Below are 19,564 nucleotides of genomic sequence, written 5' to 3' on the forward strand. Positions count from 1 at the left end.
TTCGTTTGCGATATTCTAGATGTCTCCTAAAAAACAGCTAAAACGGCTTCGACGGGGAATCGACTCAACATTGAAGCTGGGTATAATCGATTGCAAGACGTGACCATGTTTTATCTCTGGCAAATATTGTCGGTTTTGTCAATGGTGGAAAGAGAGCCGGCCCCCAAGTCACACTTTCTGCAGACTCGATATGGTCGTTTTGATACCCGATCCTTTATTCTTGAGACCCACCTGAGAGTTAAGCGGAGATGCTTCTCGTATGGGTTACTGCACGGCGAAGGAGGTCAAGGGTGGTTACACTGTGTCAGTCCGAAGGACAGTGGCAAAGTGGGTATGGGTTGGCATTGCCGACTCTGCATTCTTCCTGTAAAGCCAAGGTTGTTGGCGCAGCATTGATGTTGTATAACTGTTTATTTTGCGGCAAGTGCACGTATAGTACTGTACAGAGCTGACTTTCATGTCTGGACACCCATCAGAGCCTCTGGTGTCAAGATAACCCGGAGACTTTAAAGCAAAAGAGACCACTGTGTCCGCTTCATCAAGACTGGAACCTCAGGCGGCTGCACCGCATCGTGCTCTTAGGGACCGAGGCCACCACAAAGCTTGCCCGAAAGACAAGACCAAGCCACTTGCTTGTACCGGGCACCCGTAGGTACAACCGCAGTTTAACGTTTGTCCCAAGGCTGTGGGGAGAGCAAATCCTCTTCTATATTTGTGGAACCATCGGCTCTGTCAAAGAATGGATTTTCTCTAACAATGCCCTGCAGGGTTTGGTGACGTATCACAAGAACGGCGGCTACTTGCCGCACAGAAAAAGGGAACACTGGCAATAAAAGAAGCACCAAAAAACGCTAAAAACACCATAAAATCTAAGCCATGGATAGATTCTGCGGTTTGCAGATGAGAAGAAAATCGAAGAATTGATTGACAACCCCCACGGACCCGGTATTCAGGCGAGATGATCACCCACATTGCTGGTCACTGTCCTCCTATCCATGCGCTTTTCTCATGCTTTGCTGTTTCTCCGGCCATCTCGCCAGAACATGAGGTACTACTGCCAACAGTCCCAAGAGAAGAAAGGCATTCGAATCCTCAGGAGCGAATCAATTGATTTTCAAACGCCCGATTGTGTCCATGCGTATGCCAAGTTGTAACTATGTGCAACATATATTCCATCCCCCTTTCCTCACTATTCTCTAACGTTGAACGGAAGAGAAAAAAACAAACAAAATTCAATTATATAATGCCAGCGTCTACATTCAAAATGACACTGCTACGCACCACAGGGTGTGTGTACTGAGCACGCACAGTACTTGAGATTGGTACACTCCACTTCGCAGCTGTCCTGTGCTATCTTCTCAGTGGTAAAGCATCAACAAAGTATTCAGGGAAAGCACGTCTTGGGTCTTGCGAGCGGGGAGTCCTAACATCAGAAACTGTACGCACAACAATCAGTCGAATTGGAGCTATTTTGGCCGAAGTGCTGTGCCGTCGTGCCGTCGTGCCATGAGCCACATAAAATCAACTAGACTTATAATAATAAAGATGGTTTTATCCACCTTTCTCTAAAGATGATAAATTATGGCGACTGACTAACTAGTCGATACTTGGTGTGCCAAGACACACTTGTTTTTTACAACATACATTTATTCGAGGTTATAATACTTCCGAGAGGCAAGAGCAAGAAAAACCGAGATGTTAGAGAGTGCAACGAGGAGCCGCTTTCAACAGGCATCGAGCATCACTTTCAAGAAACCCGCCTTTTTTTTCCCGCTATGTCTAGGGAATGAATGGGGAAACCGGGCTAAGAAGGTATTGTGTGGGCTTTAAAAGAGCAAAGAAAACACATACACATACACTTTTGACCACTTCTTGTTCTCATAGGTCCCTGAATGGAAACTTTCAGCTTGAACACCAGAGTAATGCAGAAGAATGGAATCAATAGTTTTCGCCCTTTTCAGCATATCAGACCCTGAAGAGTGCCCTTGGGAGGGAGGAACCATGCACTTCATCTGGAATTAAATATCAGCGCCAGCGTGGATGAGACCTAAAAATAGTAAATCTATTATTATTATTATTAACTATTATTATTGTTGTTGTTGATATGCCGAGTGAAAGAAGGGCCGCCCTGCAATCAAAAATCAAAAATCAAACCCAATTGAATAAGGGTATGTATATTTATTTATAAACCAAATAGAATGTATTAAATAAATATGTAGCTAGGGGAGACGCTGCACTTTTAGATTTCTGAACAATGTGAGTTTAGCATACCCAACCCACGCTCAAAGGAAAAGAGAAGAGAAGAGAAAAAATGAAACTAAGTGATATATATCATGCTATAGCCAAAAAAAAAAAAGAAAGAGAGAAAGAAAGAAAGAAAGAAAGAAAGAAAGAAAGAAAGAAAGCCCTTCTTGAAGGGGAGGTATTTTATAGCAAAAAAACAAAACCAAAACACTGAGCAAAAGGAGGCAGGCAGCGGTGCAGTGTGAGTTGTGGTTTAGAATGTGGTTGGTCAACTCTGACATCAGCTTGCGAAATTTTGCACTTCATTGAAGAATGGGTGTCTCTAAAATCGAAAATTTTCAAAAGGAAAACAAAGAGAAAAATGGAAAATTATTGACAGAGTCCCCTTTCCATGCCAAAATATACCCTTAACACTGGAAAAAAAGAAACGGGTGTCGAAATTTTTTTGGGAAAAAAAAAATTAATAGAACAGGAAACAACACGATTGGGTTGACCTAGGTAAGTTTATAGAGATGGGGCAAGGAATATACCAAGAAGCGAATAATGCTGTTTGAAAGAAAAAAAAAAGATAAAAAAGACACGAGGTATTTTCTGGGTCTACTCTTTCTTCCCCCCCTTTTTTTTCCCCCAGACCCTGAGGTAGTGTTCGTAAAAGCAGATGGAAAGGTGAATAATATACATTATATCAAAAACGGGGACAAACAAATTCAATCATAATTTTGGAAATGTGGGACCCTTCTTACCAATTAGTTAGAAGGATGCAAGCGCACGAGTTGAAAGTCCACTTAGATCTTTGGGAGTTCAGGAAGGGGAAAGGAAAGAATTTGCAAATATTTTAAAACGGTGTCGTCGACAACAGTTCAAATGCCGATGCACTCAAATTAATGCGAGGTGGAGACTCGATAAATCAAAATAAATGATACCGAGTGAGTGGAGAGAGAGGAGGCAGATATGTGAAGGTAGGCAGATGAAATCCGGTAGGTAGCTTGAGATATCGTCAATGGAAGATAGAGGTGCGCATAAATATGTTGCCTGATGTTTCTACCATGTCTCCTGGATAGGGGGAAGAATGTCAGCATTTCACATTTCTCTAATTGTGAAATCTGTGGCATAAGTTATCAAAAAGAGGGAAAGGCTGCAAAGTGAGTGAGTACATACCGCGATATATTGGCCAGCATCCTTCTTCCCTTGCCAGAAGAGCTTCGCTTCTTCACGATTGAGATTCCCCTTGGCCACGGCAACATCTACCAATGCAGCTTCGACACCTTCGCCCATGCCCTTGCTGCTCCCGCAGACGAAAACACGCCCATCAAGAGAGTTGATAACGAACCATACGAGGTCAGCTTGGTTGCGCACCTCTTCTTGCACATACTTGCCCTCGCCACGCCGACTCTGGACGACCCTCTTCACGGTGTCCTCATGGACGCCCCATTCACCAGAATAAAGCTCGTCGAGCAATGAGTCACGGATTCCCTGGAGGACCCACACTTTGTTGGCGCAGTTAGCAGACCTCAAGCGCCGCTGCACGAATCCACGGAATGGGGCAACTCCAACTCCTGCACCAATGAGGAGCATGGGCCCATCCGAAACAAATTCGCGTGCAAGAGGGTTGGCCATCAAACCACGGAACATCGGGATGTGCAGGTTTAAAGACGAAATGTCATCGCCTAATTCCTCAGCGCGAAGAAGTTGCTTTGCTTTGCGTTCCAAGAACCCGGAGCCCACACCAGTTCTTCTTCCTCCATGCCAATCAGGGGATTCGTGGACAGTGACAGCGATCTCTATCAGCCTCCTGCATTTGCCGTCACGGAGGGTGCATGAAACTAGAGGATCCTGAGAAAGGGAATAAAATCGTGGCATAAGAGTATTGAGGATAGAGAGCAGGTAATCAAGAGGGGGTTGGGCTGAGGGGAATGCAGATAGAACTTGAGGCACTGTGGTATGTTGGCCAGTTCGAAGGTCGCAGAACGCCCCCTGGCCCTGTGCCGATGAGAGGAACATCAATATTTTTTTCTCGTCTCGATCCGTGGCGTACTCTGCCAGAAGTCGGAACATTTGTTTTGTCGGTGGATAGCTCTGTAGGTCAGAGCACCACGAAAGCAATTCGCGCCTAGTAGTTAACAGGCTTCGTGGCTTCTCATCTCCCCAGACAGTAGGCCATCGGCCGGTGGTGGTGTTGACCATTACTCTCTTATCTCGGACCATTTTCGGAATGCTAAGTAGGTTGAAAACCTCGTCTACCACCTCGTCTGAATTTTGGGGACAGATGCCAATCGCACCCCCAACCACGAAGTCGACATCGCCACCCTCAACGGGGTAGTCTGTAACATCTATATCAAAATGGTAAGTCCTCTTTTCCGCACCAGGCTTGGTCAACTCTCGAGCGTGGTAGAGGGGTGCACGGAACACCTCATAAGGGGGGTGTGGTTGGACGAATTGAGGTGGATGATCCGCAGGCCCTGGTTCCCTATCGGCCAACTCTGTTGGTACGGGAGAAAACGACACAGTTTTCTCGGGGAGGGGGATAATGTTTGTCAGAACACTGTCATGCGATAACTGGCCTAGGTGTAATTTTAGGCTTTCGAAGGCCTGATTCTTTGGTTTGATGACAAGGTGGATCGAGGACGACGATGCAGGTTCTTGCAGAGGCTGAAGTTTACAGCATCCTCCACCACAGCAGATTTTCTCGAGGACATGTGTACCGCCTTGGCCGCTGCCTAGTATTTTCTCGACATCTTCAGAGCTTTGCGATATCAAGACAGTAGAGGCCCGTCTCCGGCGTTTCGTAGTCGACGGGGGAGATTTCGAGCTGAGCGTAAGGTCCAGGATCCCATCTGTGAGATCATCCGGTAATGGCTCGTTCCATGGAGTTGAGGGAGTCTCCATGCCACTAATTGGCTCTACTGTTCCGGGCGTAGATACAGAGGATGAATGCGAGTCTGGCGAGGAGGCATTCGTTGCTGGGTGCATTATTTTAAGATGTGGCAAGGATGTCGGTTCTTCTGGGACCGGATTGCCTGCGTGAGATGTGCTGGAAACGGTGATAGTATCCACCTGCCGAGTCATTGATACCGCCATCCCAGCTGTTAAAAGGGGGAAAGCTGCAATTACCAGATGCCTCGACTTGATGTTAGCTTCGTTCCAAGAAAGACGGCCCGCAAACCCAAACCTCCAGGGAAGACTTGAGGAATGAAAGTCACCAAATTGGTAGCGTACCTCTATACGGTTGTAGCGCCTGCTCAGTAAAGCGCGTTTAGATTGAAGAGGGGGTTGCCCAATCTCTCCAAATACAATTGCTTTGAATCGTATCAAGGGTATGACGGAACAGAGAAGAAACGTCACGACAAGGGGTATTAAAAAATAAGAAATCGACGAATATCATTGAGAGAGGAGGAAGTAAAGAGAGGATTCGAGTCGTAGATAGGGACTGAAAGGAGACATTGCTTCGCGTGAGGAGCAGTCATGGAAGCAGGATCGAAGGAGATTAAATTGGGGATGAGGCGAAAAGAGGAACATCGGCAGCAGCGTGAAAAAAGTGGGTTGACTCGGAAAATACAGGCCGTATTGCAAGTGTATAATTTACAGGACCGTTTCGGCACACCAGGGATGAACAAAAGAAGCTCTCTCATCTCTCATCAGCCCCCCAACATAAAAGCAGATCCAACTATTTGGCCTAGTCTCTACCAGGAAGCCAGCATTAGAGAATGTTCCAGGGATTTTTCTCAATTGCAGGGCACAGCGCAAGACCTGGGCGACCTGCAAGATGGCAAGGTTTTTTTCGATACAGGGGGGGTAAGGCATGATAATCCGCCAAGAGCCTTTCCCGTAGTTAGCTAATCAATCAGCGGATCAGATTAGATCATCCACGGATCGCTTCCAGCCCCTCAGCCTCGGGACACGCCCACTAGTCTATATGCAGAATAGCTTGGTAAGGTAATGGATTTTCCATCAATTGGTTACCTACATAAAAACCCAACTCTGCTTCCACTGTTTGTTTATAACTAATGCATGTGTTAATGAGGGGAATACCAGTTACCGCCCGCAGCCTGGTCTCTTGTAGTGGAGATGTCTTTATCAAAGGTTGGTGTGTCTGGATACATCCCTCCTCTGGGTCTTCTTCCCGTTTGCATTGGGCGCCAACGGGCTGCCAGTGGGTGGTTCCACGGCGCGAACAAACGATCTGTTGGGACACCCTAGAAGTAAATCCCACAATGGTAACATGAATGCTGGCGAAGCGATTGTCATCACTAGCATATCCAACTTGCATTGGTGGCTTGTACTTATTAGTGGAGCATGGATTGGCTTGTTTGACTGTGACCAGCAAGCATGTGAGATCAAAACATAGCCCAACCCCTTTGACTGGTAAAATAGCTGATGCGACATCGGAGGGCACAAAGCCTCGTCCAGGGGGTCGGGAACACGGGCTGAATCATAATCAAAGAAGGAAAAGCCTGCCAACTTGTGGCTGTCTGTAGGGGTGTAACGAGCAAAAAAAAAAAGCAGGTGAAACAAAGGACAATTATCAATCTTTCTAGCGTGAATACTAGTGCAAACCCCTACGGATCATTTCATATCTCCACACTTTGTAATTGCATTCATTGCGCAGTAACTACTCCGTACTTCTGACAATAAAGAGTCTAGGCTCTACTCATTATGGATTCCACGAATGATGAAATATTATCAATAATGAGTATCAATAGCCAAGGGAGGGAACTTTTGAGGCATTCACAGAGCAGACAGGGGATGGGATTTTTAGCTGCAAGCTTCCCTACATCTAAAAACAAACAAAACATCATTCACGCCATTGATTAGAAGCAAACAGGCTGCTATGCTTGTTATTGGATACATTGCAAGCATCACCTTGCTGTGTCTAAATGAGATTTCTTGATTCCTTGTTCTTAGAGTTATTTTATCATTATTTCGATACTTTTCTTGCTGCAGTACCATCTTATCTGATGGTATATTACAGGTACTGCATTGATTGATAAAACATCCTGGAAGCTGGGGAGCAGATTGAGAGCCAAGGTAGGTCCAGTTTTGGGACGCGAAGCATTCCGGAATCCGGTAAAGAATATTTTCCAGGCCAACTGTCGCACCACTCTGACGCTTGCCGAGGTGCAGATTTCTGATGATAACAAAGTGGACTGGACTGTTCTGGACACGAAACCCACCGTACTATTTGCTCTTATCCCCTACGTACAACAGACTAGCGCTTGCATCCATTCTCTGCCAGACTGATTAGTCATCCGCCATCCAAAATCACGTGAAGTTTTCACAAACTCTTTCCTTTCCTATCTAGAAACGAAAGAAAGCGTTAGTCAATACTTAGCAGGCTGAATCCTGCCGATATCCATATGCGCAACGCTTGATGTGATCGATGAGACTGCTGGGCCTGTATTCTTCACCCTCCATCGCGGCCACAACTTTGAACGGCTAAACACCGGCTGTTATTCACTGAAAAGATTCATTGGATTTGGCCTCGTTGAAATAGCCTTGACAGCTGCCTTGTGTGACCTTTTGATCTTCCCTGTGAAGAGATACATATATAATATATGACCACCTAAGACTTATTTAGATGAAATCTGACATTGACTCGCCCCGTTCTTCTATTGATTCGATATTTGATTTTTTAGGGGGTCTCTCTTATGTGTCGTGATCTACAAGAACACGGGTTTACTGCTATATACTACGTATATACTTCTCATTGTGCGGCCGCTTTCAGGTCGAAGACATAACATAACCTTCTTAGCCGTCTAGTAGATGGTCCAGGAGCCATGCCGGTCACTGGGTACGTACCTCAGTCAAATCTCTCTTGGATCCCCTTGTAAATCAGCGTCTTAACAACCGTATTGCACAGCTTATATTTCATCCCAGCGAACCAAAACTCGCCAACGGCAACTAGGGCAGTAATTGAGCGACTTCGAGATGCATATAATCCAACCTTCTGCGGACGCTGGGCTCTAGAACACCGATTGCTACGTGATACCCCTTCATGTCTACCACCGAGCGATTACGCACCTCTACCCCCGCTGCAACCCCGCTTCATGCAATTTCTCTCCCTCAGTCACCGCCAGCCATACGGCTTCATATATATTTCTGACCGCCCCGATCCAGACCCATGGGATTCGACATCTTCCAGCGCAAAGCATGCAGGTCATGCGCAGCAGCAGCAGCAGCAGCAGCAGCAACAACAATATCAACAAACTTCCCAACAACACCAACAGTCACATCAAAACCCAACCCCTCAAGCGCCCGACCCATCTCCCTCCGGGCCCAAAACAATGATGATCCTCGACTATCCCTCCTACCAATCCTTCCACGCCATCACCCTCCGTGCATGTGAGCCACTCTGGTGCCCGCGCCACACCCTCACAGTTCTAAACGGCAGCCACTACGAAATCAACGACTTCCGCATCCGCATCGGCGACGTGCGGCAGACCGCGCCCCAAACCCGTGTGCGCGGTACCATTGTCGAGATCGAATATCGTGGGCCCGCCGGCACTGCTACCCCCGCCGCCGCCGCCGCGACAGCCACTGCCACTGCGCCAGGCTCTGATAATATCCTGATGGCCGATGGAAGCGAGACATGGCCGTCGTCTGTTGCGGATGGCAGTGTCAACCCTGATGGCAGCCGTGGTGACGAAGGGATCGTATACCCGCAACTCGAGACGTCGATGTCGACATTATCGTCGTCGTTGTCGCTACCGACCTTCTCCTCCTCCTTCTCCTCACCATCCTCGGTAGAGGAAATCCCGACAGAGGAAGATTGGGAAGTAGCGGAGGTTCTTATTAGGGAGCTATGGAGTCGGTTTGCGGTGGAGGGAGCCCGGGAGGTGATTCGTGTGCCGCATTTGGGCAAAGAGGCGAGGGAAGCGAGGCGGTTGGGGAAATTAGGGGATCGAGAGACCAATGCGAGGATTGCTGGGGCGGATTTGGCGAAGCAGTATATGGAGGTTTTTAGGTTTAATCGGTGAAAATATAGGACTTGAAATAGGGGGAAAGAAAACGCAGTGAACTAAAAGGGGTGGACGGGAGAGTTGGATGTTGTTGTAACTCCGTTTTCAAACAATAATTTTATCTTTTATTTTTGTGCTTGATTTTCTGGCCTTTCGGAGTGAGGAGTCTAATTCATACGACTTTTTTCATACCTTAAATTTCCAGCTTCTATCCATGGATGGGTTGAGGTCGGAGGTAGAGTTTCTATTTATACGAGGGAGCTTGTAAGAGTAAGAATCAAGTACGGGAAATTTGAGGAATAGTGCTGCACTGTAGGTGGTTGGTTATATTATAAATATAACCACGGAAAAACTAAAAATAAAGTCGGTTATCAGTCTTTGATAACTTTATTTCTCCGCCATCTTGATCACTATATCAGAAGACAATACGGCAAAGTGGTGGCGGTTGCCATAGGCATAAGGTCAAAAAAAAGACATTGATTATGATGGAAGTTAGATTGGAGAGGCTAGAATAGTAATATAAAAGTTGAAAAATACAACCAAAAAATGAGAGTTGCAAAAGTTTGATTGCCGTTTGCCGTTTCTATTGTTAAATTTCATGAGGCCAGTTCAGATTACCACATGGCGGAATTTTCAATTCACATAGGACGTTGGGAGGGAGCTGTAAGGTTACTAAACAAGGCCAGGGGGAGATATGTGGAAATGGGGAAAGAGGATAAGCAGGGATATAAGCTTCTTATAGACAACCAAATGGAAAAGAGCGAAACATGATAATGACAAAAAAAAAAAAAAAATTGAGTGGCAGGGAAACTTCTTTTTTTTCTGGTTTTTCTCAATTTTTTCCCTCCTTTTTTTGCCCTCCTTGCTGGTTTGATTTTTCATGATGTGCTTTCTCTTTCCGACCTCCAAAGCTCCATTCTATCATTTCCCGGCGTGTATTCAATCAGGTGCGCACACTAAGAGGCACGCTTGGTACAGTACTTATTAAATTGACACCATGCCGAAAGAAACTATAGATAGATACCATTCGAAATCCGTAAGAGTTTGACTGAACACATGACAGCAAATGTTGGGCTGCACAGTAGCAAAACGTAATATCAACCGCTCGTAGCCTAGGATTCAATGGAACAGCGTTCGAACAGCGCCTATTTCTGCATCATGAGTTGGACAAATTCGTTATCTAAGGTTTTCGTGCGGAAAGATCGGTTAGTCATTAGATTTGTATGTATGTGTTATCGCATATCCATAAGTGTGTCCAACTCACAGTCGATTCGTCCATCACCATCCTGGTCTGCCTCACGAATCATCTCATCAACCTCATCATCGGTCAATTTCTCACCAATCGAAGTCATCACGTGGCGTAACTCGGCAGCAGAGATAAACCCGTTGTTATCACGATCGAAAACTTTGAATGCTTCTCGAATTTCTTCTTCAGAATCGGTATCCTTCATTTTCCTTGCCATCATAGTCAAAAACTCTGTGAAACAGGGAGAAGCGGTTAGACACAGCATCATTGCAGATACGATCAAATGAATCTGAGAAATAACTGGGCACCATACCCGGGAAGTCAATGGTTCCATTGTTATCTGCATCAACCTCATTGATCATGTCCTGTAGTTCTGATTCGGAAGGGTTTTGCCCCAGAGACCGCATTACTGTTCCCAACTCTTTGGTGGTGATTTGCCCTGTTTCATTTAAACAAGTGGTCAGCTCTAGTCCCAGTCAACAAATGTTTTACATCTCTCATTCCCTAAGCTTCTGGAAACAAGTGGAAGTGGAAATAATTACCATCGCCATCTTTATCCTGTAAAATAAATGCCGATGTTAGTTCTTGTCCTGAGGCGTGGTTGGTAAGCCTGTTAGGTGTGGGGAAAAAATGAAGTCAACTTACGAATAGAGAGAAGGCCTCCTTGTATTCGGATACTTGCTCTTCAGTCAAAGAGTCGGCCTAGATGTGGTATAAAACGTTAGTTTCTGGGCGAGATTTTTCCCCTTGAAAGGTAGATCTACGATGGGTCGGATAAGGAGGGGTAGTTTGGGGAGCGACCAAGTCGCTGGCAGATCATGATAGTACGTACCATAGCTGCAGATAGATTTCAAAACTAGGTAGATTAGTAGACGTAGAGTATATGATGAAATATCGTAGGGTGTCAAGCAGCAGACAGGAAAGATGGCAGGAATCGCAGATGTTGGAAAGCAGGAGGTTCATATATAGCACTCGGTATGGAAGATCCCAAGGTGGTGGACCTGCAGACAACGTGACTTCCCCCACTACTCGCTTGGGTTGGTGCCAAGCCTCCGGCACCAGGTGAGGCTCGTCACGGAAAGAGCCTCAGCCAACATCATTCAACATCATCAAACGTTATCTTTGCCTGGTGAGATTGCTCTTCTCTGCGCCAACGGCCCCGGCGCGTTCCTGAGTAATGGTTTTCCTGTTATCTAGAAACGCTTAACTGAATGGCATCTGAGGCCCACTTTTACACCGTTTGTTGCACCGACACCCTAAGTTGTTAAACTCCTATGAAGCCGCGGAAATTGGCGACCTCCGTGAAATTACCTATTTGCGGTTGTTAAGCCTCTGCCCTAATTCTGAACCAACACAGGAGTTGCAATCTTCGGAATGCGCCTCATGACGCGTCAGAACATAGCCATGGCGATCGATTTTTTGTGACCATAGTGTTGTCGGCGCTTTTGAAATTACAAGCAAATATATGTGCCGTGAACCTTGCAGTCATGATAGCGGAATCTGGCACTCTAAGATATGCACTATCCCTCCGCGCCACAGCTCTTTGCGCTCTATCCCAATATTGGAGTCCAAAGGATCGAAAGCGACTAAATCAACTCTAGCCAGCCATTTTCGACGAAAAGCTAAAGCTACATACGAAAGCTAAACATACACCATCTTTCTCTTAATACAAGAATTGCTTGCTCAATTTTACCTGATGGACCAAGAAATCCGCTATACCAAAATGCTGCGGCCTGATGTCCTACCATGATTGCGAATGTTGACTACTCACTCCTGGGTAAATGAAGCCGTCATATACCAGGAACTTTTTGCAGAACAGAACGTTGTCGTTAGGCAAGCCGGGACGAAGCTGGTCGTTGTATTGCTTGGCAAAAATGACACCGGCTTAAATCGCCTTGGGTAAATCAAGGTGTTTGTGTGTCTCGTACCTTGTATATGTACCTTGATTACACTCCGTACATTTGGCTAACATTTCTCAGGCGGGCGTGTATCAAGACTACCTACGATACGTTGGGTAACTGATACCACGAGGTTGACAAATGAGTCTGCGAAAAAAACTGCGCTACGTTCGAACAATCAATCCACTAAAATCTGAGGTGAAGCAGTGAGCTGAACAGAGAGACGCAACCTGCATTTGTAGTTTAGAGATAATCTATTCCTCCCGTCACGACAAAGCCAATTATTATCCTAATCAGCGAAAGTTGCTTTATAACAACCATTCTTGTCCCTTTTACAAACTCTAGTTCCTTTCCTCGGAAAGGAACAATAACTGGTAGAGTCCAAGCAATAGCCACGGTACAATAGTAGATGTATAGATAAATTAGCGAAAGGCAACTAACCCTAGTTTTATATATCAATACAATTATTTCTGAATATTAGTCGAGTTATCTTCTTGTATGTTCACAGTGTGCAAGCCCAGGCAAGGTTGACTTTACGCTGTACTGCGTTGACTCCATGGCGCTAGTCCGCATTGGTGCATTCCCAACCCCAGATCCGGAGGTTGTCTTCATTTCATCGATCCCAATTTCAGCTTTCGATGGCTTCATACAGCGCCTTTCCGTCTGTCTAGTTCCTTCTCATGTACTTTCACTCAAGCGCAATGTCTAGTGGCCATTTTCCATCATGATAAAATACCCCCTCACGTCGTACGCAGTGACGAACAACAGCTACCGTTAGACAACCAACCTCCCCCGTCCATACTAGTGCCTACGTCAACTCTCGACTTCCATCCACCCCTCCGTCTTCTCTCCAACTATGTGGCGGGACCGCACTAATCTGTAAGCTCCTTGTGCCATCCAATGTGGCTGGCCTCTTTTCTGACAATTCTGCTCCGGCAGATATATCTCCTACCGCCAATCCTTTGCCCACCACCCCACGAAAAAGCCGCGATACATTGGAGCTTGGAGTGATCATGCAGATTCCTCGTCAACATCAGAAGAGCGGCGCGGACTCATGTCTGGTGCTGGGCTCGAAGATGACGGTGACGCCGTTATCGAAATGGATCTCCTTCCACCACGCTGGGTCGATATACAAGACGATGTAACGGAGCTCTTATCAGGAATCGCGCAGAAGTCAGCCCGCCTAGATAAGCTCCACCAGAAGCACGTTTTGCCTGGGTTCGAAGACGAGGATGCTAGAAAGGAAGAGGAGGGCGTAATAGAACAGCTGACTCAGGAGATCACCCGAGCGTTCCATGATTGCCAGCGCGCGATTCAGCGAATCGAGACTATGGTGAAAGAACAGAAACAGCACGGGGGAGTCAGCAAGAGTGATGAGATGATGGCAAAGAATATCCAGATATCGCTTGCATCAAGAGTCCAGGAAGCTAGCGCCGGGTTTAGAAAGAAGCAGAGCACATATTTGAAAAGTATGTCCTCACTCCCGTTCACGGGAAAGATTTCCGTATCCTTACACCACAGGTCAGACCAACTAATTTACTATTGTTACGCAAATGCAGAATTACGAAGTTTGGATGGAATGACGACACCGTTGGAGCCGGCCCCAATGCACATTCAAAACCCTTATATGGATCCATCCCTCATAGAGTCAGATGCCGACAAATCCTATTCACAATCAACCCTCCTCCAAACATCCCAGAAACGGGTAACTAGCAACGATGCCGCGATCATCCAGCGCGAGCGCGAAATAAATGACATTGCACGCGGTATCATAGAACTTTCTGATATCTTCCGCGATCTCCAAGCAATGATTATAGATCAGGGCACAATGCTCGACCGGATCGATTTCAATGTCGAGCGCATGATGGTCGATGTAAAAGCGGCTGATAAAGATCTTACAATCGTATGTCTTCTCTTTCTTCTATCCCCGAACCACCCATTTCCCCTCCTTCCCCCTCCTCTCTCTTGCATTCTCAAAACAGATAATCATATAAATTCTTATTGGCATTTTCGTCAATCTAACCATCCCCGACAACAACAGGCAACCAACTACCAACGACGCAGCATGAAAAGAAAAATACTCCTCCTCTTAATTCTCCTCGTGGTCGGCATGTTCATCATTCTTCTCGTAAAACCAAAACGGAGCGGTAGCCCAGCGCCAGCCCCAGCGCCGCAGCCCCCAGCTTCAAACCCGCAGCAACGCCAACAAAGAAGACAACACCGCAGAGCGGTACTCCACTACGACTATAGTTCCAGATCCGCAGACCCATTCTTACTTCCTGCATCGTTATCTTCATTATCACCTTCGTCAGCCTCCCTCTCCTCATTCCCTTCCTCATTCCGCCAGCGAAGGAGCCGGTTCTCTAGAGATTCTTGGATCGTTGCGCCGGATATAATAGATGTAATTGAATAGCAAATGACAATAATGTAAAATAGATTAAATATCGCGACGACGTAAAGCGCGGTTTACTTATTAGCTGCCCGTTTCTTGGTTCCCCTCTTGTATACACTCTCATTATGTCTTCTTGTACCCCTTTCCCAATCTATGTTGTGTTGTGCCATGTGCATGTGGAGAGGCGCTGTGCATATAATACAAAATAGATAGAATATTTCGATTCGGGTCACATCTTCATTTGAAGGCTGAATATTTGCGAAGTTTAATTTTCCACCCAGCTACTTCCCCCCACTAGCATTGGACCATCAACGAACCCCTATTACCCAGGTACAACCGACATTACGCGGAGTACCCTGAAATACACAAAGGGAAATTTTCAATGCACATATGTATGACAAAAAGCGTGAGCCATTACACCTGTAGAACCATGGGTAAAGGGGTATAAGGTTGGAAAGGAGATAGACGGAGGCGTACGGAGGTAACCCCCTCCCCCCCCGGAGTCGAACAGAAAGTAAACTAAGAAAGGCCCTGAAATGCTCGATGTCCCTTTATTTGATATATTCCGATAAAAGGCAAGCTAAGCTAACCAAGGACACATAGAGGAAGCCAAATAAAAGCCATTGTAAAAAGAGAGCCCTAAGGCGGGCCCACGTTCCATCGATTAACCCAGTCGATAATAGCGCCCCGTCTTCGGCGTTTACCTTGGAATCCCCTAATTGCCAGGGTACGATACAATGCAGTACGCCCTAGACCGCTAATATTTATTACTCTCCTGCCTCAACAACTCCGCAACGTCATCATCCAACTCCGCCATAACGTCTCCTTCAGCAGAAAAGCCCGGGTATTCATCCTGCTGCGCATGCACAAGCGGATGAGAAACTTTGCGCTTCTTCACGCTCGATCCATTCGTGTTCGCGCTCACGTTGATGTTTGCATTTGCGGGGTTCTCCCGTGACAGCTGCTGTCCATGTCCATGTAGGGCTGCGAGCGTAGATGTTAGATCTATTGTGGGGGTAGTGATTGATGTTGTTGTAACCTGACCATCCGCAGGTGCTTGCTGCGGGAGGATCGCGGTTTCTGAGAGGTATTGATGTTGAGGAAGCTCCGGTTGACCTGGATGGGTGAAAACACCAATCCCTGCAGTGGGCTGATGTTGATATTGATGCTGATGCTGATTGTTGTGATATTCCTCACCCCCTGGTGGTTGGTTTTGAGTAGGGGAGCCGGTTGGTGTGAGGTCCTCAACAGGTGGAGGTGTCAGCGCCTCGATGACGGGACGCTCAGGCTCTTCACCTAGCTGACTTGGCGTTGTCGATTCAGTATTGCCAGTATCATTCCCACTGCCAACTCCCCGCAACATCGACGAATCCTCCACGGATAAGCCGCGCATGATGGCATCTTCGACGTCCCGCTTCTTACCCTCTGTTTCCATTTTGCGTGCCGCCAATTGCTCAACCAGTGCCTGTTCCTTGGTTAACGCAGTGCGGTTCGTGTCGAGAAGCTTCTCAAGCCCTTGGATCAAACACTGTCGTGACTTGATAATTTCGGAAACCGAACTTTCTGCATTCGCAAGGGACTTAAGAAGTTGGCTGAGACGGGCAGCGTGAACGGGCGGTGTTGGGACCTGGGCCGACGGGTCGTTCATTTTGTCATATTCGGTATTGGCAGCCGTGACGGCGGCAGATGAGGAGACTGTGGCCTTGGAAACAGCGGTTTGCAGCGGAGCTAGAGGTTGTAACTCAGATGGAATGGATCCCGGCGAGCTAGCGAATAGTGAGCCTCCTAGCAATGGCTTTTTACCCGATGATTTAGATTTGTCCACCTCTAGAAGAAAAAGTTAGCTCGGGTGGCCGTGTTTGGGGGAATTGCGGTGATTCGGCAGTGACAAACCATCAACTCGAGCTTCTACAGCCTGCTGAATAGGTTCTTCGAAGATATTCCGTTGTCGCCAAACCTCGATTACGCGCCTCAGCTTTCGTTGGATATCATTAGAAGCTCCCTTGAATGCGACCGCAGTCGCATCGGCAATAATCTGGAGAACGTAGATTAGCAAATACGATGGGCAGATGGGTCAAATAAAACATGAAAACAAGACTGATAGGCAAACTCACTGGCGAGAAAGCAATGAGGAAATCTTGCTTCCGCTTTGCTTTGGATTGTTGCGCGACCTCTACCAGACGGATAAGGATCAAAAGTTAGTATATGTATATCCCCCTCCCCCCGTGTCTCCTGGATGAACCCACCATTTGCCAAGTATATAAGATTCAGACGCTTTGGGGGATTCGACTCGCGAATTTTCTGCAACCACAGCTGTGCAGTGCGATCTGCATGTCTCCTACAAAGCCGCAATTCTGCTATCAGCATTGCTTTTGCACGGGAGAGAAGAGGCAGGATAGATAGATAGAGGGGATGAGCCAACCTGTGAAACATAACCCATTGGGCAACTGTGACAATGGATTCCTGGGTTTCATTAAGAGCAGACAGCTTAGCCTTGACGGCGTCATCGGTATATGACATTGTACGAGAGAGTTTCCAGCTTGAGCTTGGTGATGGTGTCGGACTATGCCTCAAAACAAAGCAAAGAATCGGGATGGAGCTTTGTTTGTAGTTTGTAGGGAGATCGGAGGATGGGATCACAGGGTGAAGTGAGTTCAGCTACATGCAGCGGAATTTAAAAGACGGTGGCCAGATACTATCATAATTGACCTTAATTATCAAGTTTCACAGAGGAAGTTAACTTGGATAATTTCAAAGATGCTGGGAAAGAGGTTGCTGGGTCATCGCTCACCGCCTTCGCCATTAGGCGCTGGCAGAATCCCTCCGACGGTTGCAACCTCCATCAAATTCCATATTCGTCTCTGTTCGTTTCCCCCATCTGCCACGCCCCATCTCGCATCTGTTTGTCCCAGCTGACCGACCAATACCGGCGATTACCCCCTCAAGATCGGTTTTATCCTACAGCATCTGGCCCTCAATTGGCTGTCCACCTCCTTTCTCCTAGCTTCCCTCCTCCATCATGGCAGATCGGTTCCCATCTCTCGACGAATTCTCCGCTGGTACGAATATCCAACCAAGGCTTTTATCCTCTATCTACTCTTCCAAAACCCATCTAACTTGCGATATTGAAATTAAAATTAGGTCAGACAGAGCCCGTAGTCACCCATGGCAGCCCAGGAGGAGCAGCTGCTGATGGCGAAGACTTCTTAACCCGCGAACGTGCTCTCCTGGGCGATGACGCCGATCAGTTCGCTACTCCAAATGACCAACTGCAGGCATCTGTCACGGTAGAAGACGTTGCAGGAGATGATCTGTTAGGCGGCGGGGGAACACACGAGTATCAGCCGGGTAATCTTGAGGGCGGAGATATGACGGGTTTTGAATCGTCGTTTCCCGCCCTTGAATCACAGAATGAGGTACGTAGTATCCGTAGTATCCCGATGCTCAAATAGCAAATGCAGGAAAGTGATTAACAATGTCCTAATCTTATTTTTTTTTAACTATACAGCAAGCTTTACCAGGCGGAAGCATCACAGGCACAAGCCCCTTCCAACCTTCATACTCCACATACAAGCAACCAGAAGAAGAGCCAGAAGCGGTCCGGTAAGTCCTCCTCCTCCTTTCTCCTACTTCCCTTCCAACAACATCATCGTCATCTAACCCGCCCCTCCGCCCGCTCAGCGAATGGCGCCTAAAACGCGATGAAGAGCTCAGTCGCCGCGCCGCTCTCTCCGCCGAGCGCAAAGCGGCTACAATTACCAAGGCCCAACAGGACATCGACGACTACTACGAATCATACAATAAGCGGACAGACCGCGCAAAGGAGCGCACGCGCAAGGAGGCAGAGGAGTTTCTGGAGAACCGCGAAGATACGGCTGCGGGCGGAAGCAGTTGGGAGCGGATTGCCAAGTTAGTGGATGTTAGTGGGAAGGGACCGAAGGGCGGTGCGAGTGGGTCCGGCAAGGAGAGGTTTCGCGAGCTGCTGCTTGAGTTGAGGAAAGATGAAAATGCGCCTGGGTCTTCGGGGGTTTGAGGTTTTGCGGATTGATGGGGAAGAGGTTGTGAGGGGTTATGAACGGGATTGCGGATGGAGGTTGCGTGCTGGGATAGGAATGGGTGATGAGCGTAGAATTTTTTGATGGATGATTCACCCTCGTTCATCTGCCCAACGAGGAAAATGAACATTACGATAATTGAAGTCCATCACCTTTTGTTCAATACGGGCTTCGAGGAACCAAAAATACAACGACGCCGCCTGGCGAGGACACGTGGGAGTCGATAAGACGACCTCTTTTTTTTCTTCTGTGCGATTCCAAATTACGGAATGGTTATTATGATAGGTGTGCTCGGGGCGGTTGGGGATACCGGTATATATCCGGACCTTCGATGTACTGGCGTACATGCACAGTACCAAACTGGGCGACAAACATCAATCAATCAATCAATCAATCAGTGCGCATGAACCTTTTGACGACACATTGTTGAGGAAATCCCTACTTACCCGCCTTCCAAAACCCCCTTTTGTCGATAAAACTGTATATTCAATCCCATCATCACCCATCATCCCAGCGCTTTTCATTTCATAGAGTCCTGTCCATCCGGGCTTCATCACATCTACTTTTCCTCCCTCCTGTCCCTCTCTGTCCTATCCGGGTCCCGTGTACATCCATGCTTCTCCCAACTATTCTCTCATGTTGACAATTCTCCTAACGACCTTTTTTTTCAATTTCCTTTAACCCATCCTCCCGTTCGCCGTTCGACGTTTTTCCCAAGCTTTTTTTTTTTTTTTTTTTTTTTTTTCTCTTTTCAGTTTTTGCTTCTTATAATT

At 47.0% G+C, this 19,564-nt stretch overlaps 9 protein-coding genes across 9 annotated transcripts; 6 read left to right on the plus strand and 3 right to left on the minus strand.

Annotated features, from left to right (window-relative positions):
* Positions 1-105: 105 nt before the first annotated feature.
* HCBG_07822 (uncharacterized protein) lies at positions 106-833 on the plus strand (the record flags this gene model as incomplete). The annotated part of the gene is made up of 2 exons (XM_045434871.1): positions 106-327; positions 477-833. The coding sequence occupies 2 exons, from the start codon at positions 106-108 to the stop codon at positions 831-833; spliced, it is 579 nt and encodes a 192-aa protein (XP_045284177.1).
* A 1,692-nt stretch (positions 834-2,525) lies between these two features.
* On the minus strand, positions 2,526-5,920 carry HCBG_07823 (FAD binding domain-containing protein; the record flags this gene model as incomplete). Its single annotated transcript, XM_045434872.1, has 3 exons — positions 2,526-3,297; positions 3,403-5,362; positions 5,461-5,920. 2 exons carry the CDS (start codon positions 5,320-5,322, stop codon positions 3,286-3,288), a joined length of 1,932 nt encoding a protein of 643 aa, XP_045284179.1.
* On the plus strand, positions 5,707-6,441 carry HCBG_07824 (uncharacterized protein; the record flags this gene model as incomplete). Its single annotated transcript, XM_045434873.1, has 2 exons — positions 5,707-6,036; positions 6,277-6,441. The coding sequence occupies 2 exons, from the start codon at positions 5,707-5,709 to the stop codon at positions 6,439-6,441; spliced, it is 495 nt and encodes a 164-aa protein (XP_045284178.1).
* A 456-nt stretch (positions 6,442-6,897) lies between these two features.
* HCBG_07825 (uncharacterized protein) lies at positions 6,898-7,482 on the plus strand (the record flags this gene model as incomplete). Its single annotated transcript, XM_045434874.1, has 2 exons — positions 6,898-6,934; positions 7,214-7,482. The coding sequence occupies 2 exons, from the start codon at positions 6,898-6,900 to the stop codon at positions 7,480-7,482; spliced, it is 306 nt and encodes a 101-aa protein (XP_045284180.1).
* Positions 7,483-8,018: 536 nt separating this feature from the next.
* Positions 8,019-9,465, plus strand: HCBG_07826 (uncharacterized protein; the record flags this gene model as incomplete). Its single annotated transcript, XM_045434875.1, has 2 exons — positions 8,019-8,032; positions 8,102-9,465. 2 exons carry the CDS (start codon positions 8,019-8,021, stop codon positions 9,216-9,218), a joined length of 1,131 nt encoding a protein of 376 aa, XP_045284181.1.
* Positions 9,466-9,676: 211 nt separating this feature from the next.
* HCBG_07827 (calmodulin) lies at positions 9,677-11,344 on the minus strand (the record flags this gene model as incomplete). Its single annotated transcript, XM_045434876.1, has 6 exons — positions 9,677-10,380; positions 10,465-10,677; positions 10,760-10,885; positions 10,989-11,004; positions 11,092-11,148; positions 11,279-11,344. The coding sequence occupies 6 exons, from the start codon at positions 11,279-11,281 to the stop codon at positions 10,346-10,348; spliced, it is 450 nt and encodes a 149-aa protein (XP_045284182.1).
* Positions 11,345-13,200: 1,856 nt separating this feature from the next.
* HCBG_07828 (t-SNARE) lies at positions 13,201-14,757 on the plus strand (the record flags this gene model as incomplete). The annotated part of the gene is made up of 4 exons (XM_045434877.1): positions 13,201-13,223; positions 13,284-13,813; positions 13,904-14,247; positions 14,386-14,757. 4 exons carry the CDS (start codon positions 13,201-13,203, stop codon positions 14,755-14,757), a joined length of 1,269 nt encoding a protein of 422 aa, XP_045284183.1.
* A 517-nt stretch (positions 14,758-15,274) lies between these two features.
* HCBG_07829 (DUF618 domain-containing protein) lies at positions 15,275-17,256 on the minus strand (the record flags this gene model as incomplete). Its single annotated transcript, XM_045434878.1, has 4 exons — positions 15,275-16,563; positions 16,630-16,665; positions 16,851-16,909; positions 17,159-17,256. The coding sequence occupies 4 exons, from the start codon at positions 17,254-17,256 to the stop codon at positions 15,494-15,496; spliced, it is 1,263 nt and encodes a 420-aa protein (XP_045284184.1).
* Positions 17,257-17,755: 499 nt separating this feature from the next.
* HCBG_07830 (clathrin light chain) lies at positions 17,756-18,769 on the plus strand (the record flags this gene model as incomplete). The annotated part of the gene is made up of 4 exons (XM_045434879.1): positions 17,756-17,795; positions 17,878-18,152; positions 18,245-18,339; positions 18,418-18,769. The coding sequence occupies 4 exons, from the start codon at positions 17,756-17,758 to the stop codon at positions 18,767-18,769; spliced, it is 762 nt and encodes a 253-aa protein (XP_045284185.1).
* Between the last annotated feature and the right edge of the window lie 795 nt (positions 18,770-19,564).

Source organism: Histoplasma capsulatum, assembly GCF_000150115.1.
Source record: "Histoplasma capsulatum G186AR genomic scaffold supercont2.14, whole genome shotgun sequence".
Lineage (NCBI taxonomy): Eukaryota > Fungi > Ascomycota > Eurotiomycetes > Onygenales > Ajellomycetaceae > Histoplasma > Histoplasma capsulatum.